The sequence below is a fragment of the Psammomys obesus genome, unplaced genomic scaffold, assembly GCF_907164565.1.
Source record: "Psammomys obesus unplaced genomic scaffold, mPsaObe1.curated_primary_1811, whole genome shotgun sequence".
NCBI classification, from domain to species: domain Eukaryota; kingdom Metazoa; phylum Chordata; class Mammalia; order Rodentia; family Muridae; genus Psammomys; species Psammomys obesus.
The window spans coordinates 11,676,784-11,699,307 of record NW_026590062.1 but is presented as its reverse complement, the minus strand read 5'-3'; the positions used below and the strand labels follow the sequence as shown (position 1 = coordinate 11,699,307).

General features: G+C 51.3%; 2 protein-coding genes across 4 annotated transcripts in view; one reads left to right on the top strand and one right to left on the bottom strand.

Annotated features, from left to right (window-relative positions):
• Rhof (ras homolog family member F, filopodia associated) overlaps positions 1-3,600 on the top strand; it is a 17,026-nt gene extending 13,426 nt beyond the window's left edge. Inside the window, exons 3-5 of the mRNA XM_055605753.1 lie at positions 1,218-1,327; positions 1,408-1,542; positions 2,190-3,600. Coding sequence (XP_055461728.1) covers positions 1,218-1,327; positions 1,408-1,542; positions 2,190-2,354 — 410 coding nt within the window. The 3' untranslated portion in view covers positions 2,355-3,600. The remainder of the gene's footprint in view (positions 1-1,217; positions 1,328-1,407; positions 1,543-2,189) is intronic.
• Positions 3,601-4,438: 838 nt separating this feature from the next.
• Tmem120b (transmembrane protein 120B) overlaps positions 4,439-22,524 on the bottom strand; it is a 39,779-nt gene continuing 21,693 nt past the window's right edge. Inside the window, exons 3-12 of one of the 3 annotated variants that reach the window (XM_055605750.1) lie at positions 21,676-21,792; positions 18,997-19,056; positions 18,399-18,494; positions 16,076-16,165; positions 7,904-7,969; positions 7,456-7,517; positions 6,790-6,882; positions 6,159-6,223; positions 5,613-5,681; positions 4,439-5,168 (exon numbers count right to left, since the gene is read on the bottom strand). In XM_055605750.1, the coding sequence (XP_055461725.1) occupies positions 5,055-5,168; positions 5,613-5,681; positions 6,159-6,223; positions 6,790-6,882; positions 7,456-7,517; positions 7,904-7,969; positions 16,076-16,165; positions 18,399-18,494; positions 18,997-19,056; positions 21,676-21,792 (832 nt within the window). In that variant the 3' untranslated portion in view covers positions 4,439-5,054. Of the gene's footprint in view, positions 5,169-5,612; positions 5,723-6,158; positions 6,224-6,789; positions 6,883-7,455; positions 7,518-7,903; positions 7,970-16,075; positions 16,166-18,398; positions 18,495-18,996; positions 19,057-21,675; positions 21,793-22,524 lie in introns of those variants that run through there. The other 2 variants (XM_055605751.1, XM_055605752.1) reach the window with 2 other exon arrangements.

The window sequence follows — 22,524 nt, the reverse complement described above, 5'->3', positions numbered from 1 at the left end:
CTAGGTGCTCCGTCCGAACCTAATTTTTAAAAATGCCTTTGCACGGTGACTCAGGATGAAGGGTCATCCTGCCCGGTTCCTAAACTAGGGGGAAAAGAGCTCTTTGGTGAAATGGGTGAAATCTGAATTCAGAGTGGGTCAAGGACAGGGTCGGTGGGGCTCTCTGGGCCTGACGCCAGGGCCATGACAAGCATGGGACGGCTGCCCCGAGACATCCTGCTGGGAGAGCAGTGTGGCTAGAGTGGGAGGTTCCCAGGCCGGCTCTCAGGGACAGATGAAGCAGGCGAGTCCTGGCTCGGGCGTCCTGTGTTCTTCCTCGTAGACTCCTCTCTCTGGACCTTTAAAACTTCACCAAAGAAGCTCCCTCCAGCTAGGCATGGCGGTACACACAGAGGCAGAGGCAGAGGCAGGCAGGCAGATGGCTGTGAGTTTTTGAAACTAGCTTGGTCCACACGGCAAGTTCCAGGCTAGCCAGGGCTACATAGTAAGATCCTATGTCAAAAAACAAAATAAAATTTAAAAATTAAGAAGTTGCCTCCAGTTGGGCGGTGGGGCCACACACCCTTAATCCCAGCGCTCAGGAAGCAGAGGCAAGTGGATCTCTGTGAGTTCCAGCCCAGCCTGGTCTACAGAGCAAGTTCTAGGACAGCCAGGGCTACACAGAGAAACCCTGTCTCAAAAAACAAAACAAAAAGTTACCTCCAAAATTTACAAAAGCTAAAGAAAGCCTAGGCCCAGCTTCTAGGTTCTGATTGGAGGGGTTATAGAAGGTGGGGTCTGGAAGCTCCTCAGGTGGGCTTCAGCTGAAGGGCCAGGTGAGATATGGTAATGAATGTGCTTATTCCTACCTCATCAGCATTTGTAAAAATGGGCAAGAGAAATCCAGGCAGGTGCCCCAGAACCAAGGATGCTGGAGCTCAGCACACCCTTCTGGGCCTTGGGGAGATCTGGGTGGCAAAGACCCCAGTTCTGAGTCTCAGGCTTGTCAGGCAGGGGAGCACAGACATCCTCGGCAGAATGGCTGCAGTTTGCAGATCTTCTCTATTACCAGTCCAGCTGGGCACCGCGTGGGTTTGGCATACAATCTGTCACCTCTTTCCCTGTCCCGCCCATTTTATAAACTAGGAAAGTAGGCCCGAGGTCATCTCCCCATTGAAGCTTAGAAGGGGCCCCCAGGCAGACAGGGACTCATGCCTCTGACCCCTCTCTGGCTTCAGGGCAGGAAGACTATGATCGGCTGCGGCCTCTGTCCTACCAGAACACACACCTCGTCCTCATCTGCTATGATGTCATGAACCCCACCAGTTACGACAACGTCCTCATCAAGGTACTGTCCTGCCTTCCTCCGAGAGAGGGGGTCAGCCCCAGGGAGTCTCTGCCCTGATATCCTACCTTCTCCCTCCTCAGTGGTTCCCTGAGGTCACACATTTCTGCCGAGGGACCCCCACGGTGCTCATCGGCTGCAAGACAGACCTGAGGAAGGACAAGGAGCAGTTGCGGAAGCTCCGGGCAGCCCAGCTGGAGCCCATCACCTACACACAGGTGGACCAGGGTCCCCGCTACCACTCAGATCCACGATCCTTGAATACCCCTAGCCAGAAACCACCTAGGCCTTTGCCTTCTCAACTGCAGTGCCTTGGCAGACTTTTAGGGGAGCTGAGACAAACAAGGGTCTAAGAGTATAAAAAAAAAAAGAAAGAAAGAAAGAAAGAAGAAAGAAAGAAAGAAAGAGAAAAAGCAAGCACTCAGGACGCAGATGCGGGTGGATCTCTGTAAGTTCAAGGCCAGCCTGGTCTACATAGCAAGTTCCAGGCCAGCTAGAGCTACACAGTAAGACCCTGTCTCAAATAAATAAAATAAAAAGAAGCACTAATAATAGGAAGACCAAGATTTTTATTAGTTCACCCTGCCAGGAAACTCAGTTGCCTAAATTGCCCTGTCAAGGAACCGGGATACAGCTTGAGATGTAGCCCTAGCCCCAGGTCTCAGAACTCAGCTTCCCTCTCCGCTGGAAGCTGGAGAGGGAAGGAGATGGGTGAGGGCCAGCAAGGGGCTTCTTCCATCCAGCCGTGGAGAGGCAGGGGTCCCCCCAAGGTTAGGTTTCCAACTCTGGAGGGCCTCCAAAGCCAGGGGTGTCAGGAGGCCCCAGGCCCCTATCTAATTAACACTCCCTCTCCCGGCCTCCCCAGGGCCTGAGTGCCTGTGAACAGATGCAAGCTGCACTCTATCTGGAGTGTTCTGCCAAGTTTCGGGAGAACGTGGAAGATGTTTTCAGGGAAGCCGCCAAGGTGGCCCTCAGCGCCCTCAAGAAAGCACAGAGGAAGAAAAAGCACAGGATCTGCCTGCTGCTGTGAACCTGGGACACAGCCCAGAGCGGAACACAGCGAGGGACCCGGGCCCCATCACAGCCTTGCGGTGCCCGGCACCTGGGGCTAGACTCTCAGAACATTCTGGAGCTACCCCCTTTGGGGTCACACTGTAGTTCAGCGGTGAATGCGGATGCCAGACCCCACCGGGACTCTACCCTGGGACGGGCACTCGTCGCCAGGCTGCAGGAGGGCCCTCCTTGTCACAGCTCCTCCTTGCCCCAGCCACGCCTGTTTCCTTTCCAAACCCAACTCATGCTAAAACCTCAGAGCAACATCGAGACTCATGTGGATGTGCAATGCTATTCAGAGTCCCTGTCTCCGTGAGCTCTTGAGATAGGCTCAGCTACATCCTCCAGCCCCTTCCTGCTTCCCCTCAGGAACCTGGCGGTCACAGCCTATCAGAAGAACACAGGCATCAAGCCGGACATGAGGCTGGCACCGGCCTCTCCCTTCACACCACACTGAGGACTTCTGCTTCAGCCTTGGTCACAGACTGAGACACATGTTAAAGTGGAGAAGAAACAACCTCTCAAAAGGTCAAAATGTGTGTAGGCCACCCATCTGATTCCTGCTCTAGGTCTCTCCTCCAAACCCTTAGCCGATTTCCACTGGAGACTCCTGATGGACAGTGCCCATGCTCCTGATGGCAGATGTGCTCACCCTGAACTATGTCCCATCTCTAAATGGCTGGAGTTGGGTCATCTGAGTAGTCAGGCTCTTCACCACACTCAGTCTCTGATTCTACCATGATGTGGAGGTCAGGAGTAGGCTACCCCTGCCTCATTCCAGAACTGACATGGCCACCCCTCCCCACACTGGACAATTTCTCGGAACTCGCCTGCAGATCACCAGTGTCTCCCATGGCAAGATTCTCGAGTCCTGATGCCTTCTGGAAGGTCTAGAGTCTGCGTTTCGGAACTTTTCAAGCCAGGCATCCCACCTCAGTGCCTCCAAGATGGAGGCATCACCCAACATGAAACCATGGCCTTGGCTGACCCATCTGTCCCAGTACCTCCTGACTCAGCCCCCAAAGTCAAGTTGCCAAGGACCCCCTCCCCCTAGTGTTCCAAGGCCCTGTCCCCTGAGGAGCCAACCACGGACCTCTTGCTCTTTCAGAATCCAAGACATTGGGGATAGAAAGGTGTGGAGCTGTGGTCAGTGAACCACAGCCTGTGGTTCACATGTAGCCCCTGCCTGTTTTTGTAAATAAAGTTTTATTGAAAAGCCACAAGTATGTAATGGTAGTTTTTGTTCTACAACTGCAGGCTGAAGTTACCACAGGACTATCCCACAAAGCCTAACATACTCATTCTCTGGGCCTTAATGTGGAAACTGCTGATTCCCAATCTGGGGCAAGCCCGGGTACCTGCACAGGCCAGGCGATTCAAGGACAGGAGACCAAGGACAGAAGTAGGGCAGGGATGAAGGGAGGGGCAGGCTGCCGCAAACAGGAGCAGGTGCCTGCTCTTGCCCTTTGGGAATGTTGCCAGGTTTTTCCATTTTAGTAAGGTAAACAGAAATCTGGATTCTTCTGTGGCATCTCAGCGTGGGGGGAAGGTGAGATCTCATTTTTATCGCATAACTAAAGAATTTAAAAACTTCTGTGAGGACCAAATGAAGCATGTCTGAGGACGACAGCTGTGATGTGGAGCTGGGCGGGCAGCTGCAGCCCGTGGGTGGGAGGGGACAGGACACTCTTGAGCCTGTTTCTTCCTCCGCCCTTGCTGCTGCCTGAATCTCACAGGGTCGCACCTTGGGCTGAGCCCACTCAGGCCCCACCCCTCCCCTTCCCACACAAACAAGAACCCCTGAGGTGGAGAGGGGCAGGGAATGGGTGACCTTAAATGCCAGTCACACTGAGGGTCTGGATTATGTCAAGTTCTCACAGCGAGTTTGTGAAGGAAGGCTGAAGGGTGCCAATAAGAAACCCCCAGCAGCCTGCTAGAACGCAAACAACCCAGAGGCTTGGCGCCCCCTGGTGGAGACCGTCCTTAAAACCCTGCCACCTGGGCTCCACGGAGCCGAGATCTCGAAGATCCGAGGAGGCTGCGCCACTTTCCCCAAGTGGCCAGTAGAAAGGCGGGCGGTTCAGGAGACACAAGGCAAGAGACAAGACAGGTAGGTTCTCTGAGAACTTAAATATTCCCCCACCACCACAGAGAGTGGGGCCTGTGGGAGGCTTACAGCAGAGGTGGTGGCCCAGGGCAGGGGGCCACTCCACAGGATGCTCAAAGCTTCGTTCCGCCCAGTGCCTGGGACACGGTAAAAGCAGGTCAGCTAAAGCCAACCCCGGTGAGGCACAGCCAAACCCCAGTGAGGGGTTCAAATGACAGGAGTAGGAAGAGAGGGGTTCCCTGAGGCTTTTTGCCCTTCCCTGGAAGACAGACACAGACCTGGCCACCGCCATTACCCAGAGCTTTGGGGAAAGGCCTCCAATTCCAGGGACGTGGGGAAGACCCGGCATTAAATATGTTATAAATACGGAGCTGGGGCAGGCTAATACTGTGCGCACAGGCGGCCTTCACATTCCTGGCCAGGGACCAGGGCCTTGGCCCTGCTCTCAGCGATGCTGCTGGCCCCTGAGAAGCTGCTGCCTGAGGCTACCAGTGACTGGCAGCCAGGGTGCTGACTGGAATCCTCAGCAGTCTTAAGTCCCAAGAACCCCAGACACAAGAGTCCGAAGGCTCATGGCCGCTTTGTCTTGTTTCTGTTCTTCTGGAGTTTGGCGTGCACGACTTTGAGTGTGGTCAGGAAATTGCCGAGGAAGAGGATGAGGAAGGTGAGAGCCAGCACAAACACCTGCTCGATCCAGACACGCAGCACCCCGAAATACCCAGAGTGGTGGTGGTTGGGGGGAAGAGTAAAGAGAAGAAGTCAGTTCCACGGCCCAAGAACCTGCCTCTAACCCCAACCCCAAACTCTCAGCAAAGCTACAGGCAGGACCAGAAAAACGAAGGAAGTGAATAAAGTAACATTCCCCAAGGTCAGGTGGGGTTCTAGAAAAGTGCTCAATGGGATAATCTTCCTTCGTTCAGCAACGCTGAGGGCCCCATGATCTCCTGAGTTCCTTCCCACTGTTTCTTCTCAGGCCCCAGCAGCAGAGAACTTTGGGCAGGAGCAGCCCAGCGCAGAGAAACAAGGGCTCAGAGTCCCCCCCCCCATGACCGCCCAGCCCACCTCTTTCCAAGAGCCTCCCCCCCCACTCCCTACTGCCAGCCAGCCTGACAAATGTAGGCATGATACCTGCCATTCTTTGCATTCCTCGTGGCTGGAGAGCTCGAACAACGTGACGGCATTGTAGAGCTGCCAGAACTGGAGACAGGGAGACAGGCACCACTCACCCATCAGTTTCCCTGCAGATCCATGTGGAAAGCCAGGGAGATGGACCAGGCCTCCGGTGTCAAAGAGCAGCTACCCAAGCCACGGACACCCCCTTCCCATGGAACCACAAGTGTCTCATACACAGCATGTCTGAAGGACCAATTTTCCTTCTATCTTTAGTGTCCCTACATCCTGAGGAAATGGGGACACCTGATATTATCCCCCTCTCCTGGCCCTATCCCACGCTATGCCAGCAAGCAGTGGGGAAGCCCTCAGATGCCCAGGAATCTGTGAGGCTCAGGCATGAAATACGTCAGAACGGCGAGCTAGGTTGGGGTGATATTTGTATGGATGGTCATCTTGCCCCAGGTACATGGGACAGACACCTTGTGAGGGAGGGGTGCCCCAAAGATCTCCTGTTTCCAGGGGTCATCCCTGACAGGGGTACCCACAAACAGAGGGACTCACATGGCCGCAGAAGAGGAAAGGCAGGAGGAAGGTGAGGCCCCGCCACATCCAGGACTGGAACCCTTCTGTGGGGCAAAGTTAAGAGGGTGTGTGTGACTATTTAAAAAAACAACAGTCTGTTGCCCAGGCTGACCTCCATCTTCGGGGCTCAAGCAATCCTCCCATTTCAGCCTCCCAAGAAGCTGGGACTTCAGATATGCCCCTACCACACCCAGCCTAACATTATGTATGTTATAAAGTTCAGACAAAAAACTACAGGCATCTCAAAGCGTAAGGTCAAGGCCCAGCCCTGAGGGGCCTAGCACTCTGTGGCTATCACACTTGGAGGCTGGAACAGGAGGATCCCTGGTGAATCATGAACAGCAAAAGGGGTAAAGAATGGCAGTCCCAGGCAGGCGTGGTGGCCCATGCCTGTAGTCCCAGCACTGGGGAGGCAGATCTCTCAGTTTGAGGCCATCCTGGTCTACTAAGCAAGTCCAGGACAGCCAAGACTACACAGAGAAACCCTGTCTCAAACAAACCAAAAAGAATGGCAGCCCCAGCCAGGGGTCTCATGCCCTTGTGGCTTTGTGCTTCCATTGCAGGGATGTGGACAAGCCTTCCTAACTCTACCCGCTGCCCAGCTACTCACCCACGGTGAGGTCCAGGTGGTTCCTCTCCCCCAGGGCCCGAAGTCTGTAGAGACAGCCCCTCTGGTAATAGTACTGTAGGAACTGAACACAGCCTGTAGAGGGAGCACAGTGCCCAGGCTCAAGTTAAATAGACCCACAGCCTCTTCCCCCAAATCCAATGTCCTTAACAAAAAGCAGGCTAGTGGGTGGGCTGAGAGGGCCAGGGGGACCACCCTGGGGGCCTACTTTAATTTTTAATAATTTGCCACAGCTACAGTTCTATGTTGCTACTTCATTTTTAGCATCTGTGCTCCCCTCTGCGTGGAGCCGCTTCTTTTGAGTCTTAACATTGTTGCTTGTTGCTCCCGGCATAATCCCACACAGCTTGCATTCCAAAAAAGCATTTATTAAGTGCCTACTGCAAGCCTAGGAAAATTCCCCAGAGGCTTCTAATCTGGTTGGTGCTTTGCTGGGCCACTGTGTGTCTGAGCTCTCTGTACTCTAAAGGATAAAGCATATTAGGACCACTATGAAAGACTGTGTTGGGGGCGGGAGCTAGGGTTGATCTAAATTTCTGGCCAGGACTCTCTCCACCCCCTCCACGGATTATCATCTGGGGACCTCCTCGTCAGTAAAAATGCTCAGGGAACCAGGTCCCTCCGTCTAAGCCGGGCTTGAGTACTCACTCTGAAAAATGGAGAAGGCTAAAAATTGATTTCGAAATTTCTGATAAATTAGTCCATTAGGCCTGGAAAAAAAAAAAAACACAAGAGGTGGGACAGGCCGTAAAACCAGGCATTCGTCCATACCTCCCCCGCCTCCGCTTTCTTTTTCATTCCAACTAAAAGGAAGAGAACATTTCAAAGGTAAAATGAAGTCCTGATCTCAGTCCTCTGCCCTTGAGCTGGCCAGGCCACACCCATCACCCTTTCCCAAACGAAGGGACATGACAGTCACTCTCACTCCTCAGGCCCTGTCACCTCTGCCCCAGCCAACAGCAACTATGAAATAGTCCCCACGGAACTTCCAGATGGCTTGGCAGGACCCTGGCACTGGGCCTCTAACCCAGTTTTGAGAACCCCTTCCCCGTGTACCAGCCACGGAGGTCAAAGAGTCCAGTGAGGAACAACTCACCACGTCAGCATCACTCCAGACAGGAACGTAGAGACGTAATGGTGAGACACCCACCAGCCTTTGATTCTTGGAAAGAACAAAAAAAAGAAAGAAAGGAAGGAATTCAGATGACAGGAGAGGTAAAGACAGCGTTCTGCTTCTTAGCCTCCAGGAACAGGGGCTGCCCTGTACCTAAGAACTGCCTCTTCCTGCAGAGGCGTCTAAACCCAAACAAGCTACACATGGATCAGCCCAGGGATCTTCTGTGCTGCTGTCCAGGAGTTTCTGTGACCTACAGAACACATCCTTATCTGCACAGTGCTCTCCAGCCGGCCCCCCAGCTCCCCAGCACTGAGATACCCCCAAGCCTAAGGCTACCTAGGGCCTAGGACGGACAGAAGAATGTGCTCAAATTCCTACACTGAAGTCTGATCACTTTTTCCCTCCAGCATGACTTTATCTGGAGAGATAACAGTTTCAGGGGACACAAGGGTGAAGCCTTCACCAAGGACCTTTGACCTAGTGTCTGTGTAAGAGACAAGCCAGGAAGAACAGAGGGAGCCTTAGGGAACACAGGATGGGAAGGCAACCGTCTGCAAGCCAGGAGAGGGAGCCCCACTCCACCCCCGACGGTGCTAATGACATCTTCATCAAGGACTTCCAGCCCTCAGAGCCACGGGAAAGAAGTGTCGCTGGTTAAGACGCCCAGTGTGGGGATCTTGTGGCAGCCCCATGGACTGATACAGGTCCTTCTCACACGCTGTCCTTTAGCTCCCGTCTTTTTTCCTTGCTAGGCTCTGGGGTCCCAACCCGAGTTTCAGACCCAGTGTCACACACTCCTACAGTGATTAAAAATTACAAGAGGCCGGCACGGTGGCATATGCTTGTAATCCCAGCACTCAGGGAGGCAGAGACAGGCAGATCTCTGAGTTCAAGGTCAGCCTGGTCTACAAGGGAGTCCAGAACAGCCAAGGCTACATAGAGAAACCTCGTCTCGAAAGACAAAAATACAAACAAACAAAAAAAATTACAAAAGAAAAGGAAAAAAGCAGTGAGTCTAGATGCCATCAACACAGACATGACAGAGGGGGCAGGAGAAGACATTTACTTCTTTGTCCCCAGCAGCCCTAATGCATCGCTCACCTTTCTAAGACTCTGGCTCCAATTTCCCAACAGTAAAGGCGGCTTGCCAGATTTCGACTTTCTGCTTAACAAGCAATCAAGAGCTTTGCAACCTCCCCAGAGCGTTGCAAGGCCGTGCCACAGGCCTGTGATCTTGGCCACCCCCAGGCTCCTTTGTCCTAGTCCCCCCAAAGCACCCCTGAGAAACGCCCTCTCCTGGCATGGGAGCAGCTCGAGCTAGACGCAGACCCTGGGCAACAAGCCTGGCGGAGCAGCGGCTTTTGATTTCACAGCCCGATGTGCCCAGCTCTGACAGATGCCACCCATAAACAGAGCTCAGCGACATGGGGCGAAGCTAGAAAGCCACCTTCTTCCCCAGCTTCGCGTTCGTGAGCACTGCCATCATCGTCTGCATGCCCCAAGGCTCTAGGTTCTGTGCATATGTGTTTATCTATGAAACAGTTTCCACTGTGATGGCATTCAGATACTACACAGTCCGGTGGGTTTAAGCGTCTTCACAGATGTGTGTGAATCATCACCACAATCAATTTTGGACCCCTGTTTCAGCCCTACTAGACTTGGACTGCTTGGTCGTCACTTTCTGGATCTGTTTGCTGTAGAAGTGCAGCTTGCAGCGGCTTGTGGGTTCCAGGAAGGGCAGGTGCACCTACATCTAGAAGGTGGGGACAGAATGTACTAGTGTCTGAGCGCTGTGTGGGGGTGGGGTGACGGAGCTCACTGCTCCTCCCTGCACACATGCAGAGGAGGGGCGCATCAGGCAGGCACTCGCTGCTCACTGGGCAGCTTCTGGCTTTGTGCTTTGGGTTTCCAGGAGAGCCGGTGGGATGACTTTGGAGCTGCAGACCCCTCTCCCTGCCTGCTACCTTCGGGATGCATTTGTTCTAAGTATAGCCCTTAAAAAAAAGCCAGTGGGAGCCGGCGACTGTGGTTGGCTTCATTAGTCATTCTGACCCTGAAGGAAAGACTCCTTTGCCATCTGTCAATCATCACCCATTCCGGCTCCCAGGCCTCTGCTTCCTTATGGGGCAGCACCTCAGCCACTCAGGAGCCTAAATGGAGATGAGGAATGTATCTGGACACAGAGCTCGGAGCCTGCCCTCTGGGTTCTGCAGCCCTCCAGCCACAGTGATTGGCTCAAAAGTGAGCAAGTGCCTTAAGCCTAGCTAATCAGAAGCCTTTCTCAAGACTCCCACTGGCTGTGTGGGAGTGACAGGAAGGCTTCCTGTTCCAGCATTGGCGATGCCATGGGAAGCCAGCCTGGGCTGTGGGGAGTAAAGCAGGGAAAACAGGTAGCCAATGGGGCTACTGGCATGGCTGGAGCCCTTCTTGCCTCCTTGAATGTCCCAGTAAAAGCAGCAGTGGAGCAACCTTCTGATTTGGTCTCTGTTAGGTGGATTTCCAACATTGCAAAATATAAGGGTATAAAAGAATCCTTTATTTGCCTGTCTAATTGTCCTCTACTGCCTCTGTCTGCTAACCTAGGCCTAGTTCTGGAAGCTTCTAGCCTCCATACAATCTAGAATGTTTTCAGCCTCTGCTGAAATAAGCTGCTGAATAAGCTCACCCTTTTTAGTTCTTTCTGAACTCTGGCTAGCTTAAACTCCTCTCCAAGCTGACTGATTCGAACTGGCTTCTCTCAGCTTCTGAATGAATTGCTCTGCTTGACCTCAAACTAACTCTAGCAATCTGTTCTAATCTTCTGGTTCCTTCTCATTCTCTGGCCCGTTTGTCTTTACTCGTCTCTAGCTTGTTCTCTCTCCAGCCTATCTCTGTAAAACTTTCCTGGTAAAACAGCCTCCTCCTCCTCTCTCTCTGCTCTGCTCTCCTAAATCCTCTTTTTCCTGTTTCTTCATGTGATAGGGCCTGTCCTATCCTGACTCATTCTGTCAAATTTTTCTCTGATTTGTCACTTTGTCTGCTTCTCAATTAGGCATCACTTTTAAACATGGGTGCTTCCTTTTACAAACAAATTTTACCTTCATTGTTTGGGATTAAAAGTGTGTGCTAAGGGCATGTCTGTATTCTAGGAAGAGTAGCCATGTTGCTGGATTAAAATCCCTCTACACAAGGGAAAGCTGTTTTTTATTGAGCTAATCGGTGACACCTGTAGTGAGAGGTATGGGATTCAGCAAGGATGTCTCCATCTCAAAGGAGGATGATCCCCACTCCACTGCCGCAGGCCTGCTTTCCCTGACCATTCCTTCTGTTCCAATTTTGCTCCCAGGTACAAAGCAGGAATTAGGACAATGCACTTCAAGGAGCCCTTCCCAGGAGGTCTGTGTGGCTGTCCCAGGAAACCCTAGGTATCACCAAAGACCTCTCCTCACTGAAGAGCCCAGATTTCATTCATCTCAGCAAGGTTTATGGTGTGTTTACTGGGTATCAGCCCTGCATAGACCCTGTGATACTTAAGGGGTGAGAGAGGGATCAGCAGAATGGCTCAATGGGAGGAGCACTTGCTGCTAAGACTGACGGCCTGAGTTCAATCCCCAGAACCTTCATGGTGGAAGAGACAACAGGTTGCGCCCTATTTTCCACATGGACACGGTGGCATGTGCACGTCCATTTACGCACAGACCATAAATACGATAAATTAAAAAAAAAAAAAAACCCAAGACACAATTGCATGTGCACACCCGCATACACAGAGACGATAAGCAAATGCAAAAATTACGATGTACTAGTTGCACATGCCTGCCTGCTGATACACACAATGAAACAGATGCAAAACAATTAACACACACATGGCTGCATTCGTATCCACACACACACAAACGATACATAGACAATGAATAAATAGAAAGAAATTTAAGATGAACAGAGTCGCCCATCTGCCTTGCCCTGTCTCCCCACAGGCTGGCAGCAGCTCCTGCAGTCACTCTAGAAGCTAGGGCCCACTGGGTCTGCTCCAGGCTCTCCCAGGCCTTGAGAAATAGTTCCACTACTGCATGGGATTGTGAGGAAAGCCTCTTTTTTTTTTTTTTTAAAGTCTGTGTGTGGGTGGTTCCTAGAGGCAAAAGGTGAGTTATCTCGAAATCTCTAACGCAGGGTCTGACGCTTAGAGAACAAAACCAGTGTGTGACGGACGGCACATGAGGGCATGGACTGGGCAGATCCCCACACAAAGCTTGACACCATAAGTGCAGACCATCATCCCTGCTCCAAGGAACCCAGAAAAGCTCCTGCTACACTTAAGCAAGTAAGGGTGCTCTGAAGCTCTACACAGCTGACACCATTAGCGCCCTGATCCGACTCATCCTTCCAGGGCACCTCCTCTCTGGTAATTCTGTTCCTTCCTCTCTGGTAACGGCCCAGCCACAGAAAACACACTAAGACAACACAAAAACAGAGTAAGTACTACCAACATGCTCCCAGTAGTCCTCTACTATTTGTCTGCACGCCTTCAATCCCAGCACTCGGGAGGTAGAGGCAGGTGGATCTCTGTGAGTGCTAGGCCAGCCTGGACTACAGAGTAAGTCCAGCACAGCCAGGGCTACACAGAGAAACCCTGTCTCAAAAACAACAACAAAAAGGACTAAGACGAGTTCCTAACCACTGAGCTATCTCTTTTCAGGCCCCCAGTGCTCTTAATGTGTTCAACAGAAACAACAAGGCTAACAGCAAATCCAAAGGGACAGAAGAGAGCAGGAAACCAGAAAGTGAAAATGGGGGTGTGGGAGGGGTGCTGCATGCATTTCATCCCAGCAGCTGGGAGCCAGAAGGAGTATCTCTGTGAGTTCAAGGCCAGAGTAGTCTACATAGTGACACCCTGTTCCAACAACCACCACAAAAAAGTGGGAGAACTGTTGCCCGACATGGTGGCACACACCTGAAATACCAGCACCTGAGGAAGCTAAAGCAGGAGGAACCCAGTCTAGATGATAGACAGACAGACAGACAGACAGACAGATAGGTAGATAAAGGGGTTGATTCATGATGTGGGGAACTCACGGCCCAGATGCATGGCAACCGTGGCACGGACAGGATAAGGATGAGGACACTTGGAGAAACACAACTTTATCTACCTGCTACAGGCTATGTCCCTAAGCCCTGCTGTGCCCCCTGGTGGGCTGGCAGTACTGGTCCTTCGCTCTTGGCTCAGTGTTCAGGGTGAGAACTTGCAGGGGACCCCCAGGCAGGAAAGTGGGGAGATGTCACACGGCTTGGGGGACGGGAGTGGCTGGAAGATGACAAAGTCTTTTGTTTTGGTTGGTGTTTTGGCCGGGGTGGAGGTGGGGGTTGAGGGGTGTGTCTCTGTGTATCCCTGGCTGTCCTGAAACTTGATTTTGTAGACCAGACGGGCCTGGAACTCACAGAGATCCACCTGCCTCTACCTCCCAGAGTGCTGGGATTGAAGGCGTGTGCCACCACAGGCAGCAGTTAAACACTCAGCTCTAGGATTATCCTCCCTTGCTCCCGGGAAGGAGGAAGTAGGGAAGGTAGGACCAACAAGATGGCTTCAAAGGAAAAGGCACTTGCCCCCAGGCCTAACCAAGCTGAGCTCAGCTCCCAGGATCCATGCGGTCAAAAGAAAGAACTGACAACTACAAGGTGGCCACCTGACCACACTTGTAACAGCGTTGCACATGTCCCCTGCACACAAGAGAGACAATTTTCACAAGGAAGTAGGAAGGGGTTAAGAAATTAAAGTAGGAGTCAGAATTTTAAAAAACAGGTCCTATGCCACCCTGGCAGGCCTGAAACTCAGAGATCCACCTGCCCCTGCCGCCTGAGTGCTGGCAGGCACCACTACCCCTAGCATATTATAAATTTTAAAAATATTTTAATTACATTCATCTACCTACCTACTTACCCATCCATCCATCTATCTATCTATCAATCATGGGTGGGAGTGTGTGGAGGTCAGAAAACACCTTTTAGTTGGTTCCCTCCTCCCACGATGTGGGTCCCAGGAACTGGAGCCAGGCTGGCAGGTTTTGCACTGAAGAGCCCTTACCAGCTAGCAATCTTGCCAGCCCCAAATCATGGATCTTTTTAAACTTTATTTTTATTTTATGTGCATGGCTGTTTTGCCTGCATGTACGAATGTGCTCCACATGTGTGCCTCGTGTCCTCAGAGGCCAGAAAAGGGTACTGGATACCCCTGGGACTGGAGTTATAGCCAGCTGTGAGGCACCATGCAGGTGCTGGGAACCAAAAGTGTGTCCTCTGCAAGAGTCGCAGGAGCTCTTAACTGCTGGGCGATCTTTCCAGTCCCCCAAATCACAGATCTTAACTGGGTCCTAAGACTCTGCTCAGAGGCAGGCAGAACGGACAGAAAGAAAAGGAAAAGGAAAAAAAAAAGTGGGTCTTCTGGAACCTCCTTCTGGCTAGATTCATACTGACAGTGAGACACGGCAACTCTCCCAGAGGACACGGAAACAGTCCAAAGAGGGGCCATGACCTGCCCGGTGCTCCAGAGCTGTTCAGAGACACCCCAGAATTTCCTGGCACAATGGAGGTGTTCTACAAGAACCCCATCACTGGTCCACACTCTCCTCACCTCTCCTGTGGAAGATAGCCCACTCATTTCGCCAAAACCCACTCATTCCCCCAGGAACAATGCTCCTCCAGGGATCCATTCCCCTCCTCACACTTGCATCTATGCCGCTGTTGGACCCAGGGGAAGGTGAGACTCGGTGTGAGGAGCAGAGGAAGCCATGACCGAAGTCCTGGGTGGTTATGTGCTGTTGACATGAGCACAGCCCTGTCAGAGAGCTCCAGGCCTCAGACCCATGAGGACATGGCAAAGCTGGAATGTCCACTATAGTTTTCTTCCCCCACGTATTTACAGACTGAAGATTGCTCCCCTGAAGAGACTGCTCCTATTGACATCACTTAAACTGTCTCCTGGGTCCTGCTGTCTACCATAATAGCCCTGTCACCTGGTTTATCGGTGTGCAGTAACCCTGTCTCCTCAGTCAGCTGCTTATACTAGCCCCTCCTCCGAGTTCAGCTGTGCGCACTGACTACACCCCTCTACTCAACTCTATATCACAAACGCCATGAGCTTCTGGGGTGCTGCGGCTTCTCCATCAGAGAGCCCAGTCATGCCGGGTGTGGTGTGCACCTGTAATCCCAGTGCTCTGGGAGGCAAGGCAGGTGGTCCTCTGTGAGTTTGAGGCCAGCCTGTCCTACAAAGCGAGTCCAGGACAGCCAGGGCTACACAGAGAAACCCTGTCTCCAGGGGGGGCGGAGGAGGGAATGAGAGCACCTAGTCATTTCTGTGAGACCATGTGTCTGTGTATGTTTGTCTTTTTTTCATTCTCTCAATGTCCCAGTCAGGTCTGTCACTGGAGCTGTGATGTGTGCAGCACTCACGCCTGGCCAGTCACATCACTGAATTCTCTGGTGACAATAGCTGGTTCAGAGATACGGTCCAGCCAGTGCCTGCGCCCAGCCAATGGAACAAGGCTGGTGTGACTCTTGGAAAAAAGGAAGTGTGCCCTATTTTCTTATGTCAGTGGTGACATAAGCCAAAGGCTGTTGGAGTACCCTATATTGAGCCCAAGAATAGATAGCACAGAACAGGAGGGTGAGAGATGGAGAGAAACTGAGTATCACCCAGACCTTGACTGAAACCTTACCTGAAGTCAGTCCCAGCGAACCTATTGTTTTTTTATGAGATGACAGGTTTCTTTTTTAATTTAAATTTACTTTTTATAATTTATTCATTTTACTAAAGATGTATTTATTTTTTTATTATGTATACTGCATTCTGCCTGCATGTATACCTGCATGCCTGAAGAGGGCATCAGATCTCACTATGGATTGTTATGTGGCTGCTGGAATTGAACTCAGGACCTCTGGAAGAGCAGCCAGTGCTCTTAAGCACTGAGCCATCTCTCCAGCCCTAGACAACAGATTTCTAATGACAGGAAATCAGTGTGACTTAGGGTTTCCATTGCTTTTCACCAAGAGATTGAGCATAAAATAGGTGACATTACACCAAAAGCACCACGGATGGTCTCCCCAGCCCTGAGTGTCAACATCTCTCTTTGGCTCTCCGCCCTCCAACCAACCATCCCCACAAACAGAGCCTCTGCTTACCTGGAACCGTTACTTATGAGAATGCTCTCCCGAATGGTCAAGGTGCAGTAATACCACACGAGCAGGAAGTTGAAGACTTCGTCTGTCACCCTGGTTAGAAGAAACACCCCCCAGGGAACAGCATGAGCTCTCCCCTCACCCTGACAGGATAGCCAGGACCAGAAATGCCCAGTGTTCCTACCAGTTCTTGGCCGCTTCCTCTTGCCTCTGCCCCACCCTGTGCCATCTCTACCCACTTATATCAAGGTCTAGCAGAGGCTCCCTTCCTAGCTACCCAGCCCACTCAGCAACCGGAGTGTTAATGGGGTGCTGGGGTACTAAAAAAACACCGATTGATGAAAGCAAAGAGAGACACGAAAGAGCTTTGTCGGAACCTGGAACTCAGAGCCAGCACTGTCCTCCAACACCCTGACCTCTCAATTCCAGGCTCCAGAACATGTTTCTGCTGTGTTAAGTCCTCTAGTCGATAAAACTTCATTAGAGAGATTGTAGGGGAGTCATGGATAAGAGGAGGGCTCGAGGGGAAGCTTAGACACTAAATTAGAACACGATACACCACAGGCTGCCCTGGGAGGAACCCAGGGGCCCCAGTGTAAGGCCCTGCGATGGCTTCCCAAGAACTCCTCTCTCTTCCAGAGGGGCAGATGAGCAGGCATTACTGGTGTGTGCAGCCTTTACCCTCGGGGGCACCAGCTGGGCACTGGCAGCAGGCAGGCATGGACTAAGAGCCTGCAAGGGCCTTTGTTGGGAAATTCAAGTAGCTGGGCCAGCATCTGGACTCTCTGCAGCAAAGCGCATGCCAGGAAATAAACCCTTGACACTCAGGCCAAATGTCTAAACCACACTTGGTTGTCTCCCTCCTTAGAGCAGAAAACCCAGGCAGAGAGAATGGACCAGACCCTCCTGGCAGTACGGCTCCTTTTTCCATGCTCAGCTCAGTCTGCTCTCTCTCTCTCTCTCTCTCCCTCTCTCTGCAGTCAGTGAGGGGCACGCAGAGTACTACCACACATAGTGATTGGCTGTAACCCTCCGAGGTACGGCCTGCTGCCACCGTCTGACAAATGGAGAGACTGAGGACTCCACAGGGAATCTGCCCACAGATACATCATTCGGTTTCAAAGCCAGGATTTCAACTCAGAAGGCCTGGCCTGGTTCTTTTTGTTCTTCATGCAATCTTTCCATGTATCAGTCGTCCCAAATATCCTACACTGGGCTCCAACTCTCTTGTAGCCATCGATGAGCCTGGGCTTCTGATCCTCCTTCCTCCACTCTCTTGAGAGCTGGCATTACAGGGATGTCCACCATCCCTGGTTGACTCGGTGCTGGAGACCGAACCAAGGCCTTCCTGCACACCAAGCAAACACCCTCCCAACTGGGTCACCTCAGCCCTACCAAATGGCTTTGTAACTGAGATACACTCCACATACCATAAAAATGTGTGTAATTTAAAGGCTGGGTAGCACACACCTTTAATCCCAGCACTTGGGAGGCAGAGGCAGCAGATCTCTGTGAATTCAAGGCCAGCCTGGTCTACAGAGTAAGTTCCAGGACAGCCAGGGCTACAAAGAGATGTATCAAGGCAATAATAATAATAATAATAATAATAATAACAACAACAACAACAATTTTTAGAAGCATGTAATTTGGTGTCTTTTGTCCATGTTGTTATTCTATTGACTAATTCCAGAGCATTTCACCACCCTCAAAAGAAAATGCTGGGGGCTGGAGAGCTGGCTTAGTGGTTAGGAGCACTGTCTGCTCTTCCAGAGGATCTGGGGTTCAATTCCCAGCACCCACATGGCAGCTCACAAATGTACATAATGCCAATTCCAAGGGATCTGACACCTTCACACTAATGCACATAAAATAAAATAATTAAAACAAAAAAAAAGAATTAAAAAAAAAAAAAAAAAAAAAAACAGAAAATGCTGGTGCCCAAAAATAGCCACTCCCTGTTCCTGCTTCCCACGGCAAGTTCTGTGGCACCTGTCCCTTCTGGACATTTCATATCAGTGGATATGTACACTATGGCCTTTTGTACCTGGCTTCCTTCACTCTGCACGATGCTGCTGAAACTCATTTGCTACAGCATGTCAGCATTGAACTCCATGTTCAGGCTTTGTCACATTCCAGTGTATACACAAACACACTGGACTGTCGACTATGACATCATGAGTCCCTGCCTGCCAGCAGCTATTCCATAAAACTTCCTAGATGGATATGAGGTGGACAGGAATGGCACCTCCTGTCAGGACTGGCCCTCCCTGAGGAGCCCCTCCTCATGCCCCCATGCCCTCCTACACACACTGCCATGCCCCATTACCTGTAGTGAAGGACAAAGCGACAGGCCACGGCACCCAGAAGCAGGATTATGGTCAGGTAGAGCTTAAACTTCTCATACTCGTCCTTGTAAGCAAACCTGCCAGGACAGACACCCCGGGAAAGGTCTCACATTGCTACCATCCCACTCCGCCCCAGCAGCCCCAGGCCCTGCCTCCGCTGCCACATCCTGCCCATCGATCTACAGCGGAACCTGACCTTCAGCTAGTGATATCTAGTGAAGGAAAGAGGACCAACTACAGAAGGGCCCTGTCCTTGGGCTTTGGGACCGTGCTGAGGACAGACAGAGGTCACAGACAGGCTCTTACCTACAGATTGCAGCAGAAATAAGGGCTAATGACACCTGGAAATGTCCCCTAGTATTGGTTAGACAGGACTCTCCGTTTCCCCAGGACAAATGCTATGTAAGATGTAAGACAGAACAGGTGTAGCTCTCATGGGAAATGGGGGAGTACTAACCACCAACATATTGGGAAAGTAAAACATAAGAGGTTCCCCCAAACCACTCCCCCACTGAGGTCAGAAAGCCAGACAGCCGAGCCTCAATGCTAACAAGTTGGATGGGATCTGAGCATACTCACTTGGCCTGATTGCTGAGCAGGGTCACGTTCACATTGCCAAGAACCAGATTCAAGTAGAGCCTGGAAGGAAAGACCTGTGAGGGCGCAACCAACACCTTTCAAGCTTAAATGAATGCACACTGTGCGTCGCAAACCAGAAAACAGGATGCCAGGCTAGTGGGCAAAAGGGCCCACGCTGGCTGAGAACAATGGCTAACCAGAGAGCATGGCAACTGTACACATTACCGTAGGAACATGTTTCCCCCCTGAAGCTGACTTACAGGCCGTATCTCCCAGCCTCCTTCTGCAGCCAGATGCAAACATGTGACTACTTGTATGAATAACTTACATGCAAAGAGTCAAAGACATGTATCCGACATTCAGGTCAATTTAAAAAAGATTCTAGGCCAGTTAGTGGATAAGAGTACATGCCACCAAGCCTGACGACCTGAGCTCAATCCCTGGAACTCACATGATAGAAGGAGGAAACAGACTCGGGCAAGGTGTCCTCTGTCCTCCACACACACACCAGGATGTGTGTGCCCGCAGACAGGCACACTCAGAAATAAATGTAGGGACACGAGCAATCGTTACCACTGGGTACGCAGGCCGGAAGGGCGTGTTTGGATCACAGCATGTTATCTGTTTAGCTGTTTCAAGACGTGGCAACTGTTCTTTGTAAAAAGAGATCATTTGCGAAATTTCCTCCCTCTCTTTTCCCTTCCTGAGACGGTGATGGTGGGAACTGTCTTTGTCCTCATGGAGGACGGCTCCTGGCGGGTAGAGAAACATCAGCCAGAGGAACTATGGCCCCTTGATGGTCTCACGAGCCCACGGCTCTTGGCCTCTTACCTCTGTCTCTTCATGACAGAGGGAAGTGCACTCTCATGCTCGCTCGCTCTCTCATGTGTATGGAAGTTTCGTTCATATGTGCATATGTACACGTGTGTAGGGCCACACATGTCCTCCAGAAGAGGACATGAGGACCCCCTGGAGCTACAGTTACAGACAATTGTCAGCCGCCATGTGGGTGCTGGGAAACTGACCACAGGTCCTCTGCAAGAGCAACAAGTACTCTTAACCACTGAGCCATCTCTCCAGCCCCTGGAGAAGCTCTCATGTGAACCACAGTGACTAGGCCTCTGTTCAACAGCCTGTGCTCTGACACACGAACAACAGTGCAAACACAGGCTCCTGGAGACTTGAGGGAGCAAGAGCAAATTCCTGGGATGGACGGGGCTTTGGAAAGATCTCACTGAGGCAATGGGACGTGAACTGTGCTTTGAAAAATTGTTAGAAGTCAGAGAGGAGAAATGAGAGCAGGGGGCCTTCCTTCCGGCAATGAGGGGCTTCTGCGGGCACGGCCAGTCTGCAGAAGACTGCAGTATTAAGGGGACATTTGGATTTCCTACCTAGCACTCAGCCCCATATCCTGCGAAGGCAATGCAATCCCTTCAGAGAACAGCCCCAAAAGACACATGAAGATAGCTTAATCCAAACACTGTGCCTTCTTGATTAGGTTAAATTTACGGGACACAATCTAATCCAGTGAAAAGGCACTAGACCACCAAGGAATCAGATTTTTCCCCCCCTATGGCTAGACAGGTAGGAGCAAGCCTAGCATAGCTAGGGTAGTTTATAGAAAAGGCCCACCTATGAACAGAATAAATATGCATAATGGAGAAGACTAGGGTTCTAAAAGCATCTAAACGGCAGGAGCCATCCACACCTGGTCTATACTCATACTAACATCTGAGCTACAAATCCGTCGTTTCTACTTAAGCAACTCTTGAGTTTTCTAGCCTGTGCAATAAAGATTCCCAACTGCTGTAAAATGCCCCAAAGGCTTCAGAGAGTATAGCTGGGGAAAAAGGGTTTGAGCAACACTCCACTAGAGGAAAGGGTCTTGACTGATGGAGAAGATACCAACTAACTTAGGGAGTTTTTTCATCCAAATACAGCAAGAAAGAGAAAAGAAGGAATGGATTGCAATGTCCCTGAGCTACTGTATCAACACCCATCTGGCTGAGGCTTAAAAGGTATCTTCCCTCTCAAAAAAATCTGACTCCATGCCAGGCTAAACCCTGCTTCAAAAATAGAAAGTAAATAAGGGCAGAGTGTGGCACAACCCTGTAATTCCAGCACTCGGGAGGCAGAGGCAGGAGGATCATCCCAAGTTTAAGGGCAGCTTGGTCTACAGAGAGTTCCAGGCCAGCCAGAGCAATATAGGAAGGCCCTGCCTTAAAAAAAATAAATAAATAAAGTAGGTGGGGACGTCGCTGAGTCTAGAACACTGGCTAGCATGCCAGGGTACCCTGGTTTCAATCCCTGAGGAAAGCAAAAGGCTGGAACACTTCAATCTACTACAGCAGGCTGTGGAGGATAAAATGACTACTGCCATGGGCATGCCCAGTACAATATTGGCCATGCAAAACATACTCACTACATGCTGGTTCTCTTGAGAGAGAGTACTTTCCTTCTACCCCAGGTGGTACACATAGGTATCAGGTGCCAGCACAAAAGAGTCGTCCCCAGGGACATCACTCCCAGCCACAGGGGAGCAACTGCAGCAACTCCTGAATTGGGAGGGGCAGGTACAGAAGTGCCCTCTCCTCCTTTCTCGTCCTGGTCCCTCCTTTCCTCAGAATCTCACACCCCAGCAGGGGCTGCGGTAGGAAATCAGAGGGCCCCTGCTCTTACCCATTCTTCTTCGGTAAGTAGGCCTCCATGTCGAAGAAGACATTCTGCCGCTCCTTAATGTTGGCGCCTATCTGCTGGATGAGCTCCGCCTCCTCTTGACTGGAATGGCGCTTGTACCTGTAATGTAGTGGCGCTGAGCCCCTGCAGTCTGGCGACCTTGGTGGCGTCCTTGAGTCTCTGCCTCACTTCCCAGACAAAGAAGGATGGCACCAGGGTACTTCACAAATAATAGGCACGTAAAGATCACGTGAGTAGATGGTGAGGCACCTGGGACCGTACTTGGCACACAGGACTCTGGCTGGCCAAGCTGTTTCCTTCCACTGTAACAGAACTCGAAGGTTCTAAGAGGACTGACCGAGAGGCTGGAGAAAGCCTTAGCTGTCAGCCTATCAAGGTCTACCTGTAGCCCTTTGGAGAGATGCATCTCTCAAAATGAGAAAAGTTGGAGGTGGGTATGGGGAGGTGGTAGCCACACCCCTTTAATCCCAGCACTCAGGAGGCACAGAGGCAGGTGGGTCTGTGAGTTGGAACTCAGCCTAGACTACAGAGGAACCGACAAGAAGGTGGAGGAGAAGGAGAAGCAAGAGGAGGAGGAGAAGAAGAAGGAAGAGGAGAAAGAGGAGGAGAAGCCAGGCGGTGGTGGTGCATGCCTTTAAGCCCATCACTCAGGGAAGAAGAAGCAGGTGGATCTCTATGAGTTTGAGGTCAGTCTGGTCTACAGAGTAAGTTCCAGGACAGCCAAGGCTACATAGAGAAACCTTGTCTCAAAAACAAACAAACAAACAAACAAACAAAAACAGAAAACAGCAGAAGAAGAGGAGGAAGAGGAGGTGGGGGTGGAGGAAGAAG